This window comes from Molossus molossus, unplaced genomic scaffold (genome assembly GCF_014108415.1).
Source record: "Molossus molossus isolate mMolMol1 unplaced genomic scaffold, mMolMol1.p scaffold_m16_p_1, whole genome shotgun sequence".
Taxonomy (NCBI): domain Eukaryota; kingdom Metazoa; phylum Chordata; class Mammalia; order Chiroptera; family Molossidae; genus Molossus; species Molossus molossus.
In genome coordinates this window covers 85,093,534-85,119,644 of record NW_023425344.1, presented here as the reverse complement: position 1 = coordinate 85,119,644, position 26,111 = coordinate 85,093,534, and the positions used below count along the sequence as shown (strand labels likewise).

Genomic DNA, 26,111 nt, shown 5'->3' with positions numbered 1-26,111 from the left:
ATATTCCAAATCGATGGTTTGCTTCTTGGATTTACGTACTCTACTATTGAATCTGTGTAAATTATTCTTTATTTCAGTTAATGCCTCCTTCAATTCTGACTGTGCATTCATAATATCTGACTGGTCCTTTTGTATGCTCTTGAGGCCCTCACTAAGTTCATTGAGCATCCTTATAAGCAGTATTTTGAACTCAGCATCCGTTAGGTTGCTTATCTCCATTTCACTTAGTTCTTTTCTTGGGGTTTTGTTCTGTTCTTTCATTTGGGACCTGTTTCTTTGTATCCTTATTTTGGCTGCCTCCCTGTGTTTGTTTCTGTGTATTACTTAATGAGCGGTACCGGGCTAGCTGAGACCAGATGCTGCTCGTTTGAAAGAATTTAGGAAAATCCTGAAGCAGGATCCAAGACAGGCCAATCCTATGGTTAACCAAGTGGCAACAGCTTGGGTGGGCCTGAAAGTTGGGTGGGGCGGGGCCTCAGGGAGTCAGCAGGGCGGGGCTACCAGTGTGAGCCAGGTTGCTGGAGGCCCAGATATGGCGACTGTCTGCCGCCCCAGGGAAGGGCTCACCAAAGCAACAAAGGCCTCTGACAGCATGTCTGTCCTGGAGAAAGCCCCCTCTCCAGCCCTCGCTCCAGTGCCAAACAGCTCAGTTCTTCCCTGTATGTCTCTGGTGCCCCTCGAGCTGCCTCCCCTCCAAGCTTAGAGGGAGAGAGTCCGATAAGTCCGTGCGCGGGCCCTTTAAGAGGAGCTGCCTGGGGCTCCAGCTGCTTCAGCCTCCCTGAGCCTCAGTTCCCACTGGTTTTTCCAACCAGAAGTTATGGGGATTCTCTTCCTGGCACTGGAACCCTGAGCGGGGCACCTGGTGTGGGACAGGGACCCCTCAGTCCTCAGGAAGGACCTTCCCAGCCGAGATGTCCTCCTGTTTTTTTTTTTTTTTTTTTTTTTAATCCTCACTCGAGGACATTTTTCCATTTTTTGTTCAGGTAGAGTGGGAGGGAGAGAGAGGAAGAGAGAGAGAGAGAGAAACATTGATGTGAAGGGACACATCGAGTGGCTGCCACCCACACAACCGACCAGGGCTGGGGACAAACTGCAACCGAGGTACGCGCCCTTAGCGGGAACCGAACCCGGGTCTCTCAGGACCGCAGGCTGACACTCTAACTGCTGAGCCAAACCGGCCAGGGCTGTCCTCCTGATTTTTATCCGCCACACGTGGGTGTGGGACCCGCCCATCTCGCCACCAGCCCTCACTCCTCTGCTCCTCCGACCCTCTGCCCCTCCTACCAGTCTCGATGTGGCTGCTGCTTTAATTCTGTAGTTGTAGGACTTCCATTCAGCTTGATTTCAGGCGGTTTTGAATGATGGTTGTTCTATAGTTTAGTTGTAACTTTGATGTGGTTGTGGGAGGACGCGATACCGCGTTTACCTACGCCACCATCTTGACCGAACATTTTTATACCGTTAGAATTTAGCAGTGTGTGGCCCAAAGCATAATACCTGGCAAACACATAGTAAATGCTTGTTGGATGGATTAGAAGGGGGAATGAAAATTGGATGCTCAACACACATTTATCAATGCTTTCTATTTGCTATTTGCAAGGTATATATTTGGTGTTTGGGAAGCAAAGATGAATAAGACTGCATCCAGAATACGTTGAGTCACTTTCAGTTTGCATTCCATGTGTGGGGGTGTGCTTGTATTGCTTTAGTTTTCTGTGTGTTACTTGTTTAATTTTCTGAGTGTTTCTCAATTCTTCTATGTAGACATTGATAAAATGTTCCTCAGCTTAAAATACATGTATGTATGTGTGCACACATTTATTTTGAGTCTGCCATGGTGCTAGAGTTCCTGACTGTAGAGTTGTTTATAAAAAATTACTTGTTAGATTATTTAAAAAGTTCCCTGTCAGTGCTGTTTCTGAGCTTTGATGGTGAACATTCAAGGACAGATGAGATTGCATACATTCAGCAGACCTCAGGATTTTACAGGTCTTTAGGCATTTATTAAACCATAAATATATCGCTCTGTCAGCCATTTTAATACTTAGATGATCTTTGTGATTACTGCTCAAGTAGTTATTATCTACTTAAACATAAATGTTTTTCTTACAGCGTAACGTGTATTATAGTCACAGGACAAATTAGCTTGGAAGAAAATTCCTTGACTTTTAAAATGTTAAGCTCAGTTTTCTAACATACTGATTGTCAAGCTTTGCTGTTTGACAATTAGTATTACCAGGGGAATTTAAAAAAAATCCAGTGCTAAGGCTGTCCCCAGACTGGTGAAATCAGAATCTTGTGGGAGTGGGACCCAGTGATTCCAGTGTAGAGCTACATTTGAGATTCAGTTTAAGAACCAGTGTTTTAACCAGAATTAATTGTCCCCCAGCTACTTTATTGTGACTCACCACTAATACTGCTGGAAATATTAATAAAGCAGGAATTTATTAGGGTTTAGGACTTCATGTCCTACTTAGGAATACGAAATAGAAAAAATGAAATAAGAGGGCTGTAGACTTGTAGTGTATATTTTAGAATTCTTTTGAGAACTATTGCTCTTAATAGTTATGATTTTAAATTCACATTCACCCGTCTAATCCGAGGATGACCTAAGCATTCCAAGGCAGACAGGCCTTGCATGGCTTATCATGGGTGGTACAGGAATGTAAGACAGGAATAGTGTATCTTCAGCTCAGCTAGCCCATTCTGGGGAAACATCATGGCTTTTTTTCTTTTCTTGGCCAGATACATAGGAAAAATCTAAATAGTGGTTAATAACTAAATTGATTATATTTGATTGTGGAATATATTTTGTGATATAACAGGGTTACCTTCCTGATTTGTGTTTGCTTAAGCTAGTAGTAGTTAATTTGTCTTGTCTGAACACTTAAGCTGGTGGCAGAAGCCTGCAGGGCTTCAGTGGGGCCATAGGTAGTCTTTGTATATGATGCACACACTGATTTGGTATCGGTTTCTGCATTGAGAGGAAAAAAACCTTGTCAATTTTAGTTTTATGCCCAGGGCTTAGGTACTATATTCTATATTCCTGTGGAGAAAGGAGGTGCTTTTATCACTTGGTGTTAATTCCTATGTCTTCATAGACAGTTAGGTCATTTAAAAAGAAAAAAAAGTCACAGAAGTATAGTTGATCCTCATTAATTGAAGATTCCATAAGTTGGCTTAATCACTGATTTATTTGTAACCCCCACATGCGAACTATGGCACTTTGGCAGTCATTTGTGGACACGTGAAGAGAGGCAAACATTTCAGTCACCCAGAGCAGGCACTCCTAATTGAAGTCAGACACGATGACATTTGGTATTTGTGTTTTTCCGTTATACAGTAAAGAAATGTCCTTTTCATGGTGTATTTAGTGCCATGGTTTTTGCATTTTTTGTGCTTTTTGTTGATGGTTTTGCTGTTTAAAGTGGCCTCCAGGCTTAGTGCTGAATTGTGGTCTAGTGTTGCTAAGTTCAGGAAGGCTGCCATGTGCCCTTCGGAGAAAAGTGTGTGAGAAACGCTTCATTCCTGCAAGCATGAGTTAGACTGCTGCTGGCCATGAGCTCAGTTAACAAGTGAACAGTATATATTAAGCACGGCGCTTTAAACTGACACACAGAGCTGTATATCAATCACTTGACAAAAGTTGCGTTGCCAGAGGCCCGCAGGAGCCTAGCCCCGCATTCCCCCACGAGCAGCGCTGGTCTTCACCAGTGTCGTGTCCACAGCAGCGTCACTGAGCACAGCTGCTGTGCGTGATGCCCATCCACTGCATGTGTGTAAAGAAGAAACAGAAGTTTAGTAAGAAATCTTCTCCCAAGAAAGAAGTCTCAGTATGCTGACCCTCCCCTGTACCTTAGAGGGGCAGCATGAATAATAGTAACTTCAACAGAGCAGAGACCTGCACTGATGAAACGAGTGTTGTTCATTTTTAACTTCCGTCTTCCTTTATTATCTGGTACTTTTGGTAGGTTTCACTGGGATCGATTCCGAGTATGAGAAACCAGAGGCCCCCGAACTGGTGCTGAAAACAGACTCCTGTGACGTAAATGACTGTGTTCAGCAAGTTGTGGAGCTTCTGCAGGAACGGGTAAGAGAAAGTCCGAGAGGGAATCACAGAGGCGCATTCTGTCCGTTGCATAACCATGTCCTCCAGAAAAGGGTGGTAATATGGAAGAAGATCTGTGTGTAAAATTCCTTATAGTGCTAACAGTTTTCTGTGTGTGCATGTTGTTTTGTTTGGTGTTGTGGGGGACACTATGTATATACAACATATGAAATACCCTGGCAGTGTAACCCACTGGAGGCTTGAGAGCCAATAATCTTCTATTTCTCCAGTGATTTTACCACATAAGTACCTAACAGAAAATTCAGCCTTGATTTATTCAGATTTACAACTTGGAATTATTATATTTTTTTTCTCTTAAAGTACCTTAGTTAGTACCATGGTAGTCAACATCTGCTTGGAACGTGGGTGGCCTTGGAAAGGGAGATTTCTGCATCTTCACTTGAATTAGCACATCCCTGGTTTGTGTCAGTTCAGGATTCTGGGCCACTTCCCCCACTTTGGCAGACCCCATTTACTTCTCTACCCCTTCCCCAGAAACAGTGAACCCTGGGAGGCTTTCTTGCTCTTCCCTGTCAGCTTGAGGCTTGTGTGAGCCATCGGTACAGGGAGCTGGGAGACTTCGATGCCTATGTACCACGGAGAGAGCTCACTGTTGAGTCTCCAGACCTGCTCTTCATCTTTCTTCTGAGCACCTGTTCTAGGCCTGACTGTGAGTGAGTGCAGAACCCATGTCTGGGCTCCCAGTTATGCTAACTAACCTGTCACACTAGTCTTTGCTTAGCCTTTCAAAGTTTTAAAAACATTTTAGTTGTTTCTTCCTTTCTGCCTTTATTGCTGCTTCTTCCTCCCATGCTCTACTGAAGGGAACAGTTCATGTGTCTTGTCTTTTCTTGGTGGCACTTGTCTCTCTGTGGAGCAGTTCATGTCATTGCTTTAGGACCTCTGCTCTGTGATGGGCTCAGGGAGGTTTATGATTTTATAGAGTAGCTGGCCTTTCCTCTTGTTACGTTTTATTCTATTGCAGAATCTCTGTTTCATTTTCAGCACATTGTCTCTTACTCTATTTTTACCCTTGGGGTTGTTTATAGTTTTCAAAAAGAAATTTGTATGAAAACAATCGATATTAGTTCCAGGTCATTTTTTTTTTGAAAGTAGGTTTCCAGTGTTTTTCCTTTTTATTTTCATTGTATTTTGGTTTGACTGCATTTTTTGTACGTTGAACCTATCTTTTTTTTTACTTGAGATTTGTTGTATCAGTGTTAATAAGTTGTACATAATTTTATTTTCTATTAGTTTAGATAGATTATTTTAATTTAATTTAATTTTTTACTGTTGAAAGTATTACAGATGTTTCCCCCTTTTTTCCCCATTGACCTCCCCCTTCCTACTCCCATGCCCCTTCTACTTTCCTCAAAATAGTGTGTTTCCATTGGTTGTGCATATTTGCATGTTAAGTTCTTTGGTTTATCTCTTCCCAAAGATTTTTTTTTTTTTTTTTAATATCTTAGTGATTCTCAAGTTTTTTTTTTTTTTTTTTTAATAAAACCTTAGAAACATACTCATAGATACTCATATATAATTATAGGGGGTTCATGAGTCTCTGAAGCCATTTTATGGGCTACAGATAATTCCAGATAGTTCAGACACTTATAAGGGATTATTAAACTTAATGTGTGATGGGCACCACAGGTTCCTTCTGTCCTTCCTTCCTTCCTTCCTTCCTTCCTTCCTTCCTTTTCTTAACCACTTCTTTGGGTCCTACTTACAGTAGCGTTCTTTAGAACCTTTTTTCTTTTCTTTGGTAGAAGGCAAATTATTTTATTTTATTTTTAAAATTTATTTTGAGAAAATTTTGCAATTCCTTTTTTAGTCTAAAAATAGCACAGATAATTCCCAAATCTCCTTCACCCAGCTTCCTCTTATGTTACATAATATTACGTGACCATAGAACATTTCTGAAGATTAAGAAATTAACCTTGGGTATGATACTGTGAACTAAAGCACAATTTTATTTGGATTTCATAAGTTTTTCCACTAAAGTGCTTTCCAGTTCCAGAATTCAATCAGGATCCCATACTGTATTTAGAATTAAATTCATTTTAACCATGATTCTGTAAACAAAAATACAGACTCGTGGTATGTATAATGCATAAGACTTTGCATGTGTTTTTTTTTTCCTTTGTGGTTAAAAATTGAGAAAAAACTGCCACTGTATAGTTTTAGGCTCCTACCACTCGCATTCTCTGTAACTGGTCACCCAGCCTCCAGTTTTGTGTGCCTTTTATTCCATCCTGTATTGTTTGCACTTAACCTTTCTGAAGTGAAGTCTGATCTTTTTTCCACTCTAAAACATTTATTGATTTTTCCATTGTTTATAGCATTAAGATGATTTGTGTTCAGGGTTCTCCATAGTCTGGTTCCAAGCTGCATATTTTTTATTGTCCTATGTATTCCACTTCGGTATTTCCTTCCTCTCTCCCTCCCTCCCTGCCTCTGTCCCTTCCTCTCTTCCATTCCATTGCTTACTGTAGTCTGTGTTCTGTGGTCTTAATTACTGCCTTGCTCCTAATTAATGATTATACTAATTGCCCTTATTTTTATACAGATCATCGTTTATATTATGCCTGATGGACAATCTGATGATTTGACACTTTTGTTCAAAGTTTAAAAATAGGGACAGATAAGAAACTCACATTTACTGATTACTTATTGTAATGGATATATATGCATGGCTTTGTGTCTTTTTTGAAGTAATTTTTTAAAAACTGAGTTTTAGAAAGGGAGGGAAAGAAAGGGAGCGAGAGAAACATCGATTTGTTGTTCCATTTATGCATTCATTGGTTGATTCTTTTATGTGCTCTGACGGGGAATGAAACCCACAACCGTGGCATATATGTGGACGGCACTCTAATCAGCTGAGCTACCAGGCCAGCGCAGGGCTTTGTGTCTTTTAAAATACTTGTTTTGATTGTTAGACTCTGGGGGAAAATGGCCGTTCACATGTTTAGCTTGTATAACAGGTCCTGAATGAAGTCATTTTGTTCAACGTTGTTTTGTCATAACATCGATGAGATGCTGTAAGAACTTAATTCTTACTTAAGTTCTTTAGCCTATTGTAAAATTGGTTTCCTTAATTCTTTTTCTTAATCGAAGAACCTATTGACAATGTTAAGTGAGGACTTACTGTAATCACCTCTAACTTGAATTACTATGGTAGTTTCTTAAAAGATCTTTTTGCTGGGTAGTTTATGTATGTTTAGTTTTATTCACACAATGAACCTATGAAGTGTTTAACAGATACTAAGTAACTTGCTCATGAACCTGTGGCAATCTTTATCGAAGATTCCGGGTATAGGAATTCTTAGGGCTCATTTTCATATGCCATTGGCTTTTACTTTCAAGAATGTTCTCATTCTACCTTAAGTGCAATGTAATTAAGGCTATAACCAGAAAGGTTATATTAGTTTAAGAAAAAGAAATTTTCTTTAGAAAATTTATTTATTTTTATTTTAAAGCTGGGTGATGACAAAAGAAGAAATGCAGTTGTTTTCTTTTGGTACCATCCTCCTTTAGGGAAAATATTTCAATTATGTACCTTCCTAAGTAAATGACCTAATTTCCCATTGAAAGCTTGTGTTTCTGTATTGTATCTGGTTCATACTGTTGGTTAACTTAACAAATATTCAGTGCCATACACAATGGGCATTACTGTAAACACTGGGGATGTGGCAGTGAATTAAATAGTAAAAATTCCTTTCTTGTGTACTTCAATTTTTAGTTTGTTTTTTCCCTTAAATTTATTGATTGTTTTTTAGAGAGAGAGAGAGAGAGAGAGAGAGAGAGAAAGGAACACACACACACACACACACACATTGATTTGTTGTTCCACTTATTTATGCACTTATTGGGTTTGATCTTATATGTGCCCTGACTGAGGATTGAACCCACAACCTTGGGGTATCAGGATGACACTCTAACGAACTGAACTACCTGGCTAGGATCCTTAATTTTTAGTCTTTACCATCATTATTTGTAGTTACAGATGAGAATGGCAATATATAAATTCATTATTTTTTTTTAATAACATGATGTGGAATATAAAAATACTGTTGAAGGAAGACTACACACACACACACACACACACACATACATACATGACTGCTTATGTTCTGGAATGTATCCTCTTGACTTTCTCAACAAAGTTAAATCTTAAATGAGCATTAGGGCACACGGGGAACTGTGAATACCTGACGTTCCACTCAGAGTTTGTGATTAGTTGGTGATTAAGGAGCACATTTGCTTGCTTCACCCTTATTGCAAGGTGACTTTCTTTTAAAAAAATTTGTTTTGAGCCACACCGGCCAGCCTCAAGGTGACTTTCCATAACAGACTTCTCCCTGGTGATCAGGGGTGGCAAATGCAGTCCAGTTTCATTATCATCATCACAAAGGAATGTGTTAGGTTGTCCAGAGGTGGGTTATGTGAGCTTACATAGCATTCACATATAGATTGGGAGGGGAAGAGGTTGAATGTGTAGAGTGCGGTAGTGTTTTCAAGCAAGGAAGAATAACAAATCATCGCAGTTTTAGTGTGTGCTTTGAATGGGGATGTGAAGGTAAGAGGCTCTGCATTACCCATTGTGTGTAAGAGTATAATTGTGTGTGCTAGAAGCATGCTTCCTTACCGTGTTCACCAACCCAACCCAGTTCACCTGCCCTTTAGGAGTTTTTATAGAGGTTTTATCATACAGGGACAACTGATTAAATCTTTGGCCATTGGTGATTAAACTCAATCTCCAGTCCTCCACCCACATCCATCTGGGCGTGGAGCTGAAAGTTCCAACCCTCTAAGGTCTTGGCATTTCTGGACTGAGCCCCTCAGCCTGGAGCAGCGATTTTCAACCTTTTTCATCTCATGGCACACATAAACTAATTACTAAAATTCTGCAGCACACCAAAAAATATGTTTTTTGCTGATCTGACAAAAAAATAGCTATAATTTTGATTTATTCATACCGACAGCTATTTTTATCATTTTTTTATTTGACAATCTAAGGCAGCGGTTCTTAACCTGTGGGTCGCAGCCCCTTTGGGGGTCGAACTACCCTTTCACAGGGGTCACCTAAGATGTTCAGAAAACACATATTTTCGATGGTGATTCATACCAGTAGCAAAATTACAGTTATGAAGTAGCAACGAAAATAATTTTATGGTTGGGGGTCACCACAACATGAGGAACTGTAATAAAGGGTCGTAGCATTAGGAAGGTTGAGAACCACTGGTCTAAGGGATTGCATATTTTAAAAACTCTCGCTGCACACCGGTTGAAAATTGTTAGCCTAAATGGTGATAGGAGACTTGACTTGGGCTAGTGAACACACAATATAGCTTACAGATGATGTATCGTAGAATTATATATCTGAAACCTGTATAATGTTATTAACCAATGTCACCCCAATAAATTAAATTTAAAAAAATGGAAGGAAATTGCTGGCCTAGAGTCATCTCATTATTGTACCAAAGACACTCTTACCACGTGGGAGGTTCCAAGGGTTTTAAGAGCCAGGAAATGGGGATAAGGACCAAATATATATTTCCTATTGTACCACAATTTTTTATAAGAACAAAGGGAGTAGTATGTTTTGAGATTTATAGAGAATGCAGGTGTTTGAGGAGTGCTGTCTCCTTGGTAATAAATGGAAGCTTTTCTATCTGGTTTTCGTTACTACTTTGGAGAGACTCTTCTGAAATGAATTTTATCAGGAATTGTTTCATTAATCTTCTTTACTAGAAATGGCATTGGTTTCACTGACGAAGAAAAATATGTTTTGAGTGTGCGGTATGATGAGTATTTTAGGAGGATGGGTGTTTTGGTTAGCCTAATATCTGCTGTCATCCCTGCATTGTCTACTTGTCTTTCATTCTGGCCTGTATCTTATAACGGGATAGGCCAGCGTTGGTCATTTATTTATATAATGAATTTCTCAGTTTTATCAGAGCATGTTTATTTTTTATTGTGCTTCATGCATATATTTATTCAAGGATGTGGGAGACACTAAAAAATATTGAGGATTTTGCATTAAAATTTTTTCCCTAACCCTAGAACGGTCACTAGATGGCCTGCTGGTACTGCATTTTAACTTGGTGTGTTGTGACATGGGACGCAGGCTTCTTGCTGCTGGTTTTGATCTGAAGTGATATTTTAAGTACTGTTTTTAAATCTACCAGGAACTCTAGATTTACTAGAGCTATAAATTATTTAAAGGTATGTCTCTTTATGAAATGGTGGTTTAGTGCTCTAAGTGGATTTTATACTGTACATAAAAACCAGACTTTGCAGCTTAGTTTTAAAGTGGTGCCAGAATGTCGTTTGGTTATGCTTTGGATGCATGTATTTTAGATAATAGACATTTAATATTTACATAAAAATATGAATGAGCTCTAATGTTCAGATCTGTTGAGCAGATTTGGCTCAAGAAAAAAGTGCAGAAGCTCTATTTAAAGGAAGAACTTAAAATATGGAATCACTATGTGTATTACTATGTTCAGAGTTCTTTGGGAAGGGTTGAATGAAAAGAGAAGGCAAGATGCCCTGGCCAGTTTGGCTCAGCGGTTAGAGCGTAGGCCTGCGGACCAGAGAGTCCTGGGTTCGTTTCCCGCTAAGGGCATGTACCTTGGTTTGTCCCTGGCCCCGGTTGGGGTCATGTGGGTGGCAGCCACTCGATGTGTCTCTCTCACATTGATGTTTCTCTCTCTCTCTTCCTCCCTCTCTCCCTCTGCTCTATCTGAAGATAAATGCAAAAAAAGTCCTCGGGTGAGGATAAAAAAAAGAGAGAGAGAGAAGGCAAGAGCTACTATGTATTTTCAGGTAGTGAGTATAGTGAATATTGTTTTTCTGCCGTCCAGTTTCCAGGTAAAAACAAACAGTTGTCTCTTTGAACAAAGATATGCATATAGTGTATTTTAGATCTTAGATTGCTTGTCAAACAAAAAATGTTTTGAGTTCCTGTGTTACATTTTAAAAAATTAATATTTAAACATTCATAATATCTAAACCTACCTCACTGGCACATGTGAGTGGTGTCTTGACCCCTGTAGTCAGGATGACTGTTAGGGGCACCCCTGTACCCCCTTTACTCTGAAACACTGGTGACTGGAGCTCTGAAGATTAGGTGAGGGATTTATGTATGTAAACACTTGCTCCTGGCCTGGCTTATGCTCTTTGTGTTAAAGTAAATTCTCTGAAATAAAGGGTTTTATATGTACAATTTGAAGAAGAACACATTGTTCTCTATTAGCTGACTGTGTTTCTGGAAATCCTGATGCATCCCAAACAAAATGGAAAGCTCATGTGGCAGAGACGTCACATGCTGTCGTGCAGAGTCCTGGTCTCAATTGGCGGTGGTTTTGCTCCTATGAGAAGTTTAGTAGTAGTTTTGGAAACTAAAAGATTTGTTGTCACTAGAATGTGCTAAAAACTGGCTGTGTCTTCATTTAAAAAATTATTTTTGTAATCCTGATGAGTTCTAGGGAGATTAGTTCTCTTTCTACATTCAGAATCTCCATAGAACTGAGCAAAGCTTCCATGGTTGTCTTGATTTGTGCTGTTTCATTTGTGTTAATTGCAAAAAATATTCACTTTATGAATCTTTTTAGATGATGGACACAGAGCAACCTTTTGAACTTTTATTCTGACATGGGTTAGTCATGAAAAGAATTTTGTTTCTAAGTTGTGAGGCTGTAATTCATTCTAAAATAATCCTGGATGGGAATTTTGAAAAGGGAAGAATTTTGTGAAATGCTTATAATGAAAAAAATATTTTGACTCAAAAATAGGAAAAAAAATTCTCATTCTTGAAAACAAAGTAATTATAGCATCTTTGTCTATACATATAAAGCAGGACATTACTAAAAATGCATTCATGCTAAAGCTATGGCTTTATTAGTGCACAGAACATTAAAAATAATTTGGTTGGGCTAATAGCATAAATGTGACCCTTTCACATTCAAAGTAATTCTTTTGGAGACAGATTTGCTCATACATTATTTATACATTTGTTTTTTTAACTCTGAGTATGGTTGGAAGGAAACTCTAGACAAGGTGTGTAGACACATTTTTTAGTTCTCAGTTTCTACTTTGCATCTCTTTAGCGGGAGTTGATTCCTATACCTGAGTGGACTCTCCCGTGTTGTGGTGTTCTGGAGAGGGGTGATTCCAGGGTGGAGCCATGTGGGGCGTCACAGTGAGCACTTGGTGCTGCTGCTCTTCAGTATTGGGGAATGGAATCTAGTGATGCTGTTATAGGAAACGAGCTGAAAAAGCCTTGTTGCCTCCAACGAAGATCACAAGAGTAGTCTGCTGGATGCTGTCCTCTGACCCTCTGTGGTTGTTGAAATTATCAGTGGTAAATGTGGAGGAGTAGGAGAGTAGTCAGCCCCCAGCACAATGTCAAAAAGGTATTTTACTGTAGTGCAGAATTCAGGGATGGCAAAGAAAGCTGTATGCAGAGTTGTCATATCGTTGAAGTTGAGAATGAAAATCTTCTCTTCCCAGAGTCCCTATGTAATTTGTTCCCAGACTGGATTCTGGTTTTGAATTTCCAAGGGGTCTAGAGTGGTGGAAATGGAGGTTTTCATTCTATTTACAATGATGGGATTTGAAGGAGTTGATTGAAAATCATTGACATAGAAATATTTAGGCCTAACTGTAATGTTGTGTTATCTCTACTTTTTATCAAGAACTTGATTAACATAGAAATATCACATGCTGACCAGAAACCCTGGGAATTATAAATATTTAATTAACTCATGAAAATAAATTAAGAACACCTTGTGTGACAGAATGTTTCATAACTTAGTATTCATGGGAGAAACAGTAAAGGTTTTTTTTTTAGTGATTGAGATCTCAGTTCCAACTCTTACCAATTAACTGCACACCTCAGAGCATAGTCTGCTTTCTGAGGCTTCAGTTCTCTGTTCTGTGAAATGGGAAACAATAATAGTGCCTGCCTGCCTCAGAATTGTACTGATGACTCTATGAGTTAATATGTGTCCAATACTTAGAACTGTTCCTGGCATGTAACAAGCAAACTGTAATGACTATAGAGTATTTATTGTGTGTTAACTGCAGTGGAAGACAGGATAGCAGGGGTTTGGGACAAGATAATAACCTTTCTCCTGAGCCTCAATGTCCCCATCTGTAAAAGGATAGCAGTAGTTTCTTCTACCTTCATAGGTGGAATTGCCTGGAGATGAAATGAATTAATTCATATGAAACTCTTAGGATAATGCTGGCATTATAAAACACACTCAGTAAATATTAGCCCTGCAGTTCATATACTTTAGTCATTTAATTGTACCAATGCTCTGAAATAAATAAATCAATAAATATTTTTTAAACCTTTGAGAAGGAGACAGGTTCAGAAATATTGGGTAACCTGTTCAAGGTTGCACCATCAGAATCTGAACTCAGATCTTAAGTACAGACATCGTAAATAACTGGCCTGTAAGACCCCAGTGGCTTTCTTTTATCTCTTTTTGGTTTTGAAGATGGTGTGTCCCTAATGTTTTGTGATTAATGTAAATATTTAAGTTTAAGTCTGTTTTGTCATAGCCTTCCTCACAAAAGTCTTAATGAATGTCAGACTTTTTGTATAACTTAAGTACATTTTAGCATTTGTTCCTAGTCTGGAGGATTTTAATTTCTTTATTTTGCAGCTGGAAAAATGTGCATGCCTCAAGCCATCTATGAGAGCTTTATAGATCCAAGAAGCTAATTGAACATATAGGGTGTGTGTGCAGTTCACTTCATACACATTACATTATTCTTTCAGGAAAAGTTGATTCTGAATTTTTATTTTCTAGTTGCTGAGGTAATAGGCTTTGTACAGAGTTTGAAACCATTGATTGCCCTGTAATGTGCCGATGGGCACAAAGCACTTGGAAGGGAATACACAAAAAGGATAATGATAACCATGTACAAGGTGATTCATTTTTCTCATTTCCAAATTCTCTTACTGCTATTTCTTTACTTTAAAAATGTATTAAATCCATTAAAACACATGTATTAGTGTACTAAATATAATAAATGTATTAAAATAATTCCTGGAGTTAGAAGGCACAGAATAGACTACAGTAAGTTCATTTATTTCTCTTGTTAGGTATAAAGAAAAATCTTCAGGTACATAGTGAAGTCAAGTATTATTGTATATATTTACTTATCACTTCTTTGACCCCTTCAGCAAAATTTAAGACATATCCTCTTTACTTTGGGTTCATTGGAAATAATGTGCCCCATTCATACAAAGTTGCATAGTGTGTATATCTACAAAGAGAAGAAAGAGGCAGCTAATGAAAGCTGTCTTCCGTCCTCTGCCATTGTTCTTTATTTTTTATTTTTATTTTTAAAATTATTTTTATTAATTTGTTGTTGTTACAAATGTTTCTCCTTTTCCCCCCATTGACACCCTCCTCGCCATCCCTCCCCCACCCCATCCCCAGCTTTGTTGTCTATGTCCATTGGTTATGCGTACATGCATATAAGTTCTGGGGTTTATCTCCCCCTTCCCCCCAATACCCTGTCTTCTGGAGTTTGTCAGTCTGTACCCTACCTCTATGTCTCTGGGTCCATTTTGTTTATCAGTTTGTTTAGTTCATTATATTTCATAAATAAGTGAGATCATGTGATATTTGTCTTTCTCTGCTTTGTTCTTTAATGCCCTGAGATGGTCTTCACCATTAGGAAGGACAGTGAGTACCCTCGGCTGTGAGTGCCTGCCCCGCGTTTAATTGCAAACGAGGGTCTGGAGGATTTATGAAGTGTCTTGTGCTGTGCAGGGTTTGAGCTTCACACACACTTTTCCACTTTCCTCCTGTGAGCAGTGGGGCAGTGCTCAGGACTGAGGGGCCCCCAGAGAGTGCCCTTCATATCTGTACTCCAGGAGCGATCTAGCTGGCTGAACTTGGTATGGCAGCCAGCAGTGTTTCCTTGTTTATCCTGTCTTTTAATTTTATTCATTCTTTTTCTTTTCCTTCATGTTTATTCTTCTTATTTATTCTTAGGTTTATGATGAGAAACATCAGAATTGACCCGTAGGAGGAGCCTCGTTTTTTTTAAATCCTTATCCAAGGGTATTTTTTCCATTGATTTTTAGAGAGAATGGAAGGGGCAGGGGGTTGGAGGGAGACATCGATGTGAGAGAAACACATCTATTGGTTGCCTCTCATATGCACCCTGACCAGGGCTGAGGATTGAACCTGCAACCCAGGTTCATGCCCTTGACCCAGGAATCAAACCTGCCACCCTTTGGTCCTCCTGCCAACATACTAACCACTGAGCGACACCAGCTAGGGTAGAGGAGCCTGATTTTGGCACATGATTTAGCCAGTGCTGAACTGTCTCTCTTTTGCTTCATTTGTGAGGAAACAGAGTGTTGGAGGACTGTAGAATAATCATTTCTAGATTCTCGGAACCCACAGGGACTGCTTGAGTAGTGGCATCCAAACCTTTCATGAGATCATCTAGCTTTGATATGCATATCTGACCCTGTTTTTCCCCCTCTACTGAAGATATTAATGTATAAGTTGAAGTTTCTTCCCAAATTTAATCCTTGGGAAAAATAGTAGTAAGGAGTGTCCTTAAAAACCTGGTTCTCCCACTTATATTTATTTCGAATAACTTTTTTGTTGTTAATTGTTTTTTTGATGGACTTTACAGAGCAGTTTTAGGTTCACAGCCAACTGAGTGGACAGTATGGATAATGAGTTCCTATATGCCCCCTGCTCCCCGCCCCACTGTGCCTGCCTCTCCTGGGGTCAACATCCCTCACCAGAGCAGTGCATTTGTTACCGTTGAACCTCGTTGACACCTCATTGCCACCCATAACTTATAGTTTACATTAGGATTATACATTCTGTGGGTTTTGGCAAATGTGTAATGATATGTATCCACTATTGTGGTATCATACAGAACAGTTTCACACTCTCTCCATCCTCCCCAACCCTGGCAATCGCTGATCTTTTTACTGTCTCCATAGTTTTGCCTTTTCCAGAATCTCACATAGTTAGAAGTATACAACATGTAGCCTTTTCAGATTGTCTTCTTTTACTTGGTAATATGCATTTAAGTTTCCAATGTGGTTTCCTAGCTCATTTCTTCTTAGTGCTGTATATTATCCCATTTTTGGATGTACCACAGTTTATTCATTCATCTGCTAAAGGACTTCTTGGTTGTTTCAAGTTTTGACAAGTGTGAATAAGGCTGCTGTCAACATATGTGTGCACACAAGTTTTCAGCTTATTTTGATAAATACCAAGGAGTACTATTGCTGGACTGTACTGGTAAGAGTATATTTAGTTTTGTAAGGGACCACCAAATTGTGTACCATTTTGCCTTCCCACCAGCAGTGAGTTTCTGTTGCTCTGTATTCTCACTAGTTTTTGATGGTGTCAGTGTTTTAGATCTTGGCCATTCTAATAGGTCTGTAGTGGTACCTCATTGTTTTAAATTGCATTTCCCTGATGACATAAATGATGTAGAGCAGTGGTTCTCAACCTGGGGGTCGCAACCCCTTTGGGTGTCAAATGACCCTTTCACAGGGGGTCGCCTAAGACATAACAGTAGCAAAATTATAGTTATGAAATAGCAACGAAAATAATTTTATGGTTGGGGGTCACCACAACATGAGGAACTGTCTTAAAGGGTCGCGGCATTAGGAAGGTTGAGAACCACTGATATAGTGTTGTTTCATATGCTTATTTGTTATCTGTATATCTTCTTTGGTGAGGTGTCTGTTTTGATCTTTGACCCATTTTATAATCAGATTTTCTTATTTTTGACTTTTAAGAGTTCTTTTTATATTTTGGATAACATTTTGCAGATATTTTCTTCTAGTCCATGGCTTGTCTTCTCATTCTCTCTAGAATTACTTTATTTTGAATAACAAAATACTGCTTGGATGAGATACATACATGAAAAGCTTTTAATATATATATATATATATGTGTGTGTGTATATATACATATATACACACACATATATTTATCCTCACCTGAGGACACTTTTTTCTTTTTTCTTTTTTTGTTCAGATGGAGTGGGAGGGAGAGAGAGGAAGAGAGAGAGAGAGAAACATCGATGTGAAAGGGACACATCAAGTGGTTGCTACCCGCACAACCCAACCGGGGCTGGGGATAAACTGCAACCGAGGTATGTGCCCTTAGTGGGAACTGAACCCGGGTCTCTCTGAACCGCAGGCCGACGCTCTAACCATTGAGCAAATCGGCCAGGGCATACATGAAAAACTTTTAATCAGTGCCAATTTTATATGCTTACCGAGGTTACTTGATAGATTTGGCTTAACAAATTTAAAGCAATTAAATACATTTAGTAATTATTCCTAGCAGTATGACAAATGTGAACAAGCCTTGTAACAGTCACAAATGAGTGGCTATGTTGCAATAATTACAAATACGTCCTTGTTGGATAAATGAGGATAAGGACTGTCCCAGTGTTATTTAACTGAGTACTTGGAGTTTGCATAAAATTTCCAGACTACATTTCATGTGGGATCAGAAGTGCTGTTTCTCAAACCTTCAGTGGTGGGAGTAAGGCTGGCACACTCTGGGGTACTGTGTCGCATCACTGAGAAGGTGGATTACGTGGCGTGGTTTTATGACATGTTAAAGATAATAGTGGTTATGTTTAGAGTGGGGTTTTGTGTGTGTATGTGTGTGTGTGTGTTTGTTTCCACATTCTTTTTATCATTACCTTTTGAGGTCACATCTGCTCTGCAGTTGCTTGATTTTGACATATATGGTACATTCTTGGAATTTCTTTCTCACTATAACGGGACATTATGAGTAGTGGAGGATTTTATCCTGCTTGAGAGTATACCAGTTGACATTTGGAAAATTGACTGGGGAGGGACAGCATTCAGTAATATTTCTTTTTTTAAGTCGTATTTTGAAATTTTAATTTTCTTCATTATGATACCCTTTGAAGAACTCCAAAATGTAACAATTTATTGTACTTTTGTTTTTGTATAGGATATTGTACCTGTAGATGCCTCTTACGAAGTAAAAGAACTGTACGTGCCAGAAAATAAACTGCATTTGGCAAAAACAGACGCAGAAACGTTACCAGCACTGACAATTAATAAAGTAAGTGCTGAATGGCTTTTCATATCGAGTAATTTAGCCTTACGTACGGTTAGTAGTCTGTAAAATTTGTGGTTTTATATTTGTGTTTGAGGGCATGGTTAGTTGTGGTGTGTACCACAATTTCCGGGGTGGGAAATGTGGTTAATTTGTAAAACCATATTCCCAAATTACCATGCCTTTGCTTTTCTTTTTGTCATAATATTTATTTATTTTCAAATATCAAAGGACAAAGATTGTATAAGACTTTTAGGCTTATCAGAAGACCTGGGTTCTAAAAGTTAAGAAATACTAATCTGTAATAATTAATTGATAATTAATAATTGGTTTTTTAAAAAATGAACATATCTTTCTTTAAACATGTATCTTAGTACCCTACCAAAATCCTGACTCTCCTTTTCTTATATTGTTAAGAATATTTCTGTTGTATATCTTAGCTCTAATGATATTGTTAGGTATTTTCCCAATAAAAAACTGCTTAATTAAACTAGATATGATGATAATGGAGATTATAATTTATCAGTTTCAAATCTCACAGCATTTTAAGTTGTTTCATTAGGTTTACTCTAAAAACAGAAATTAAGGAATAGAAGTTGCGTTCCCCAGTCTTTCTTTTAATATAGTAAAAATCTGACACACTCAGGGAAGTGCCAAATCTGGAAGTAAGGAGAAAGAGGAAAACAAAAAAACAAAAAAACTTTTGAGCTTGGAGAAAGACTCTTGAAGTAGTTTTTCAAATCTCTGATAGGAATAGATGGTCTGATGTGCTTTGCGTGATTGGGACTCCGACCAGAAGCTGCCATAACAAATACCTTAGACTGAATGGCTTGAACAGCAGAAATTTAGTTTGTCACAGTTCTGGAGGTTGGCAAGACCAAGACCTAGGCGCTGGCTGATTTGGTTCCTGGTGACGCTCCTCTCTTCCTGGCTCGAGGACATCCACCATCGTAGCATATCCTCACAGGACAGAGAGAGGGAGCTCTGGTATCTCTTTCTCTTCTTCTGTTCTTCTTCTTCTTTTTTAAATTATTACTGATTTTTAGAGAGAGAGGGAGCGAGGAGGGGAGAGAGAGAGAAACATCAATGTGAGAGTGAAACATTGATCAGCTGCCTCCTGCATGCCCCCTACCGGGGATCAGCCTGCAATGGGCATGTGCCCTGAATAGGAATTGAACCAGCAACCTTCTGATGCATGAGACGATGCCCAGCCAACTAAGCTACACTGGCCAGGACTCTTCCTCTCCTTATTAGGGCAACCAACCTATTGGATTAAGACCCACCCTTATGACCTCCTTTAACCATTATCACTTCCTCATAGGCCCTGTCTCCAAATACACTGCCATTTGGGGTTAGGGCTTCGGCATGATTTTCAGGGGGACACAAACATTCAGTCCATAATACATACCATCTAGACGTGGATTCTAATACAGACAATGAGTGGCCATAGTCAAAGATGTAGGAAAAACTAATAAGATGAAAACTAGAAATCAAACAATTTGGTGCAGGAATATATTATTTCCTGTGAATTGAAGAAGAGGAATTTGATTTTTCAGTGGAACACGTTGGCCAGCCTACTTTGGAAATAAATAGTAAGCAACATTTTACTGTCTACCCCCTGGCCAGGTGCTTCATCTTTTCTCATTTGAGAACCACTGTTATGTGTAAACAGTACCCAGTTAAAAATGAACATACCAGCTTACATTAATGATACATAGATGATCATTTCTTTAACATTCTATTGATATACTAGAAATGTTAAAGTTCAAGTACAAGCTTTGTAAAATGAAGGGTACTCTGTCATTGGGGAGAGACTATTTTTGGTAAGTATTTATCTGAAGTTTGTTTTAGTTTAGGATGGTGGTTGTCAGAGTGTAGTTTTCAGACATCATTGTTAGTATTTTCTGGGGACCTGTTAAAAATACACATTCGTGGGCCCTAGAGCAAAGTGACTGAATTAGAAACTGGAGAGGGTTGGTGGTGGTGGAGGAGCAGTCTTCATTCCAACAAGGCTTCTAGTAGTTTCCTACATGTATTAATGTCTGAGAACCACTGGTTTAGGAGACGCTATCCATATTGGAAATGCTTGCGAGCCTAATGTTATTTAGACTTACTCAGAGAAATGGGAATTTTTCTAGTGCTCTTATTTTTTAGATTTGTATAATCTGTAATCATTCTTGAGATGTTTGTTTCCATCACTTTCAGAATTAAATCTCTAAAAGTGATTACTGCTTTCATTCACAAGTACATGACAGAAGATTTTCCTTTCTCATTTACTAGGTGGATATGCAGTGGGTGCAGGTTTTGGCAGAAGGTTGGGCCACCCCACTAAATGGCTTTATGAGAGAGAGGGAGTACTTGCAGTGTCTTCATTTTGATTGTCTTCTGGACGGTAAGACATTTGACATTCAGTACTACATTGAGTGCGGAAGCAGGGATTTGTCACTATGTATTTTTAGAAAGTAGTGGTACCATCTTGAAGGTAGCATTTTAAGACTGAGTTGTATCAGTACTGGACATTGTAAGTGGATAGTGAGATCTGTTTTCCATTTTTGTTTCCCCAGTTGTGATTTATTGCAAGGGGAGAAGGAAAACCTGAGGATTAGGGATGAAGTGAATTTCAGAAGCAAATAGCTTCCCTATGCCATGTCCACCTGATCATTCTCATCTCCCTGAAAGTGAACACATTTGCTCAGTTTTGCTGTACGGAAGCCCGTGCTTACTTAAGCCAGGTGTTCCAGTAGAGAGTCAGGGAGTCCAAGTGAAGGGGTCCCGAAATAGGTGGGTAAAAGGATGGTTCTTCCTATTCTTTAGAACACTCAAAAAATTGCCAAAGACATTGATGTTCAGTGTATTGTAATTCCAATCCAGCTACCTTAAACTTTTTATACTGTTGGTAAGATTAATTTGCCACCTTTAAGAAAATATTGTTATTAAAGGTCACAGAACCCCACTGCTACCACATTCTTCTGTATTATGACTTCTTTTAACTCGGAAGTGAAGTAGATATTATTATTATATTTTGTTCCATTGATTCTTATTTTTATTTATCTATTTTTTATTTTAATTCATCTTTATTGTTGAATGTATTAAAGATGTTCCCCCCCCCTTTTTTCCCCATTGACCCCCTCTTCCCCAGTCCCGCCCCCCTCCTGCTATTGTTGGTGTCCATTGGTTGTGCATATATGCATAGAAGTTCTTTGGATTATCTCTTCCCACCCTCCCTCCCCCTTTCATGTTCATCAGTCTAACAACCAGTTTGTAGCAACAATCTTTTTGTTGCTTGACCCACCCATCTGGCAAGCAACAAAAAGTTCTCTGTATCTATGAGTCTGTTTCTGTTCTGCCTGCTGAAGTAGATATTAGGAAATGTAATTTCTAATCATTCTTCTTGAGAAATTTTATCAGAAGAACATGAGGATTAAATACTGCTTTTTTATTTTCTCCCTTGGAACTAATGGTAAAATCTTTGTGGACTGTGTCCTGCCTGATGATTTAGTCTTGGGTTTGGTGCAGCATTTTGAACTGTACATAGTAGTGGTAATTTTAAAACAGCCGAGCAGTTATCAAAGAAGTCATACCATGATTTCCCAAAACAGTATGGTTTCTATTTGGTATGTAAATAAGATCCACATAGGCATTTGGCAGTGCATTTTATTTTTCTAATATGTGGATGGTGAGTAGAAAAACATAAAACTTTAAGAACTTGAAAGGTTGGGAACTGAGAATATGCCTTTAGTCTCAGTGGAACATATTTTGGGTTAGAAGGAGCACTGATTACCTACTGCCTTTGTTTCTTGGCCAGTGATACTTGATGTCAGTTCCATTCTGATTAAAACCCAAGAAACAAAAACACTGGCTGTTTTTGTCTTCCTATCTCAAGTATTCCCAAGTATATGCAAGTATTATTTTTTAAAATTTGTTTTCATTGATTTTTTAGAGAGAGGGAAAGGGAGAGAAACATCGATGCGAGAGAGAAACATTGATTGGCTGCCTCCTGCATGCCCCCTAGTGGGGATTGAACCTGCAACCCAGGAATGTGCCCTGACTGGGAATCGAACCAAGACCTCTCAGTTTACGGGATAACTGCTTAATCCACTGAGCCACGCCGGCCGGGCCACTCAAGTATTTTTAACTAACTTCCCACTCAAAAGATGGTTATCAGCAAGGATTTAAATTTTTCCTTAGAAGGCCCAAAAGCATAGTTCTTTGTCTTATTCATATCAGAGGTGTTCAGTATATTTTTGGTGATGTTAGGCTTAACCAGTTGATTTTTCCTTGTAAACAATTTCTTTTACTACTGTGCTTCTATACCATAGTTTTCCCCCAAAAGACAGTTTCATGAATTGTTGTGAGTATTGCTACACACATTGTTGATTTTCTCCATTTTTACTGTTTTTTTTTTTTTTTAAACTTCTGTCTCTTGTTCCGTCTTCTGATTTTCTGGACCAGGCACCAACTGAACACTCAGTGTCCACTGAAGTGAAAGGTGGATACACAAGGCCTGTTGAGTAATCCACGCTGCGTGTTCTTTTGTGCCCTGCAGGGGGCGTCATTAACTTGTCAGTGCCTATAGTTCTGTCAGCTACTCATGAAGATAAAGAGAGGCTGGACGGCTGTACAGCGTTTGCTCTGATGTATGAGGGCCGCCGTGTGGCTATTCTTCGCAATCCGGAGTTTTTTGAGCACAGGAAGGAGGAGCGTTGTGCCCGGCAGTGGGGAACGACATGCAAGAACCATCCCTACATCAAGGTCCTGTGCAAACATTGCTGCTTTTTTTCTTGATTTACAAGTAATGTTCGTGTTGAAAATGTGGGCATTATGTGTATAGTGACTATTCCATTGGAATTGTTAGTATTTCGCAGAATCAAGACTGGATCTTAGATTAGTGTGATGAGCATATGGTCTTGTCACTCGGTCCAGTTGTTTAACAGCTATTTAATCATCTACTGTACACTAGGTCCTGAACTAGATGCTGGTGCTGGAACACAGGCTGATGGGCATAGGCACAGTCCTTGTACACGTGGAGCTCCTACCTTCTGGGTGTGGAGCAGACGTTAATCATGCACTTATGGGTAGGATGGGAGGTGAGGATGCTGAGGGAACCCAACATGGTTTTATCCAGTCTGGGTGTTTTTTTTCTTTCTTTTAAATCCTCACCTGAGGATATTTTTCCATTCATCCTCAGATAGAGTGGGAGAGGGGAGAGAGGGGGAGAGAGAGAGAGAGAACATTGATGGGAGAGAGACACCTGCATTTCTTGCCTCCTGCATGAACCTGACCAGGGTTGGGAATCAAACCACATCTGAGGTATGTGCCCTTGACCGGAATCGAACCCATGACTCTTTGGTCCACAGGCCAATGCTCTAACTGTTGGCAGTGCTAGTCTGGATTTTTAATTGAATATTGTATTTCCGGCATGGAAGCAGTGAAACATAATGTCTCCCCAAAGTGCCTCATGTATTTTATGTATTATAGGCGAAATGTTATCACTGAAGTCAAATCTCTTTCAGTTGTTAGGTGTTTTAAAGTACACTTTGAGCATTGAAGAAACTAAGTGCAATGGTGGTAACTTTATCTAGAAAATTTCTGTAACATCTGTTTAGATCACGGCAATGTGCTAAATCTCATTTTATTGTCTCATGAAGGACAAAAAAATGATAACCTTTTTAAAATAGAGGATATGTTTAAAAAAATTTTTTTTTTTGTGGTACGTGCCCCTACTGGGAACCAAACCTGGGACTCTCTGGTCCTCAGGTTGACGCTCAACCACTGAGCCAAACTGGCCAGGGCAAAAAATTTTTTTTGTAATTCTCACCCAAGGATATTTTTCTTTTTTCTTCTTTTTTTCCTTTTATTATAGGTAATACATTTTTTAAAAAAAATTTATTTAATTTTTATTAATTAATTTTTGTTACAGATGTTTCTCCTTTTCCCCCCACTGATTCCCCCCTCCCCCTCCCTCCCTGCCCTTTCCCTAGGTTGTTGTCCATGTCCACTGTTCATGCATACATGCATATAAATTCTGTGGTTTCCCTGGCCGGTTTGGCTCAGCGGTTAGAGCGTCGGCCTGCGGTCCTGAGAGACCCGGGTTTGGTTCCCGCTAAGGGCGCGTACCTCGGTTGCAGTTTGTCCCCGGCCCTGGTCGGTTGTGCGGGAGGCAGCCACTCGATGTGTTCCTTTCACATCGATGTTTCTCTCTCTCTCTCTGTTCCTCTCTCTCCCTCCCACTCTACCTGAACAAAAAAAAAAAAAAAAATTCTGTGGTTTATCTCTTCCCCACCCCCCCCTATTTAGGGGATTGTCAGTCTGTATCCCACTTCTGCGTCTCTGGGACTACCCCCTTCCTCAGACTGTTATGTTCATTATATTCCACAAATAAGTGAGATCATATGAAACTTGTCTTTCTCTGTTTGGCTTGTTTCACTTAGGATGATACTTTCCAGGTCCCTCCATGTAGTCTCAAATGATAAGAGGTCTTTCTTTCTTACAGCTGCATAGTACTCCATTGTGTATATGTACCACAGCTGACTGATGGACACTTGGGCTGTTTCCAGATCTTAGCTATTGTAAATAGTGCTGCTACAAACATGGGGGTACATGTATTCTTTCTGGTTGGTGTTTCAGGCTTCTTAGGATATATTCCTAGAAGTGGGATCACTGGGTCAAATGGAAGTTCAATTTTTAATTTTTTGAGGTAACACCATATTGTTTTCCATAGTGGCTGCACCAGTCTGCATTCCCACCAGCAGTGTACTAGCGTCCCCTTTTCTCCACACCCTCGCCAACACTTGTTGTTTGATGATTTATTGATGGCGGCCATTCTGACAGGTGTGAGGTGATACCTCATTGTTGTTTTAATTTGCATCTCTCTGATGATTAGTGATGATGAGCATTTCTTCATATGTTTCTTAGCCATTTGTATGTCCTGTTTAGAGAGGTGTCTATTCAGTTCCTCTGCCCATTTTTTAATTGGATTCTTTGTCTTCCTTTTGTGGAGTTGTATGAGCACTCTATATGTATTGGAAATTAACCCCTTGTCTGATATGTCATTGGCAATTGTGCTCTCCCATACAGTGGGTAGCCTTTCCTTTTTGATGATTGTATCTTTCGCTATGCAGAAGCTTTTGAGTTTGATGTAGTCCCATGTGTTCATTTTCTCCTTTGTTTCTATTGCCTTTGGTGATGTGTCAGTAAAAATTCTGCTGTGTATGATGTCTGAAATTTTGTTGCCTACAGTCTCTTCTAGGATTTTTATGGATTCATGAGTTACATTTAAGTCTTTTATCCATTTTGAGTTTATTCTCGTGTAGGGTGTAAGTTGATGGTCTAGTTTCATTTTTCTGCAAGTAGCTGTCCAATTTTCCCAGCACCATTTATTAAAGAGGCTGTCCTTACTCCACTGTATGCTCTTGCCACCTTTGTCAAATATTAATTGAGCAAATTGCCTTGGGTCCATTTCTGGGTTCTCTGTTCTGTTCCACTGGTCTATATGCCTGTTTTTGTGCCAGTACCAGGCTGTTTTGATTACAGTGGCTTTGTAGTATAACCAGAAATCTGGTATTGTGATCCCTCCAACTTTGTTCTTCCTTTTCAAGATTGTTGTGGCTATTCGAGGCCTTTTTTGGTTCCATATGAACTTTTGAAATAATTGTTCTAATTCTGTGAAGTATGCCGTTGGTATTTTGATGGGGATTGCGTTGAATCTATATATATTGCTTTGGGTAATATGGACATTTTAATGATGTTAATTCTCCCAATCCATGAACAAGGTATGTGCTTCCACTTTTTTATATCTTCCTCTATTTCTTTTTTCAATGACCTGTAGTTTTGTGCGAATAGGTCCTTTATTTCTTTGGTTAAGTTTATTCCTAGGTATCTTAATTTTTTTG

The 26,111-nt window shown here is 39.1% G+C and overlaps 1 protein-coding gene across 4 annotated transcripts in view; it reads left to right on the top strand.

The window, feature by feature from the left end:
* The window catches only part of PAPSS1 (3'-phosphoadenosine 5'-phosphosulfate synthase 1), a 104,615-nt gene that overhangs the window by 21,604 nt on the left and 56,900 nt on the right, over nucleotides 1–26,111 (top strand). For all 4 annotated transcript variants that reach the window (XM_036267156.1, XM_036267164.1, XM_036267170.1 and 1 more), the window contains 4 exons: nucleotides 3,972–4,090; nucleotides 18,112–18,225; nucleotides 20,500–20,611; nucleotides 22,766–22,971. In XM_036267156.1, the coding sequence (XP_036123049.1) occupies nucleotides 3,972–4,090; nucleotides 18,112–18,225; nucleotides 20,500–20,611; nucleotides 22,766–22,971 (551 nt within the window). The remainder of the gene's footprint in view (nucleotides 1–3,971; nucleotides 4,091–18,111; nucleotides 18,226–20,499; nucleotides 20,612–22,765; nucleotides 22,972–26,111) is intronic.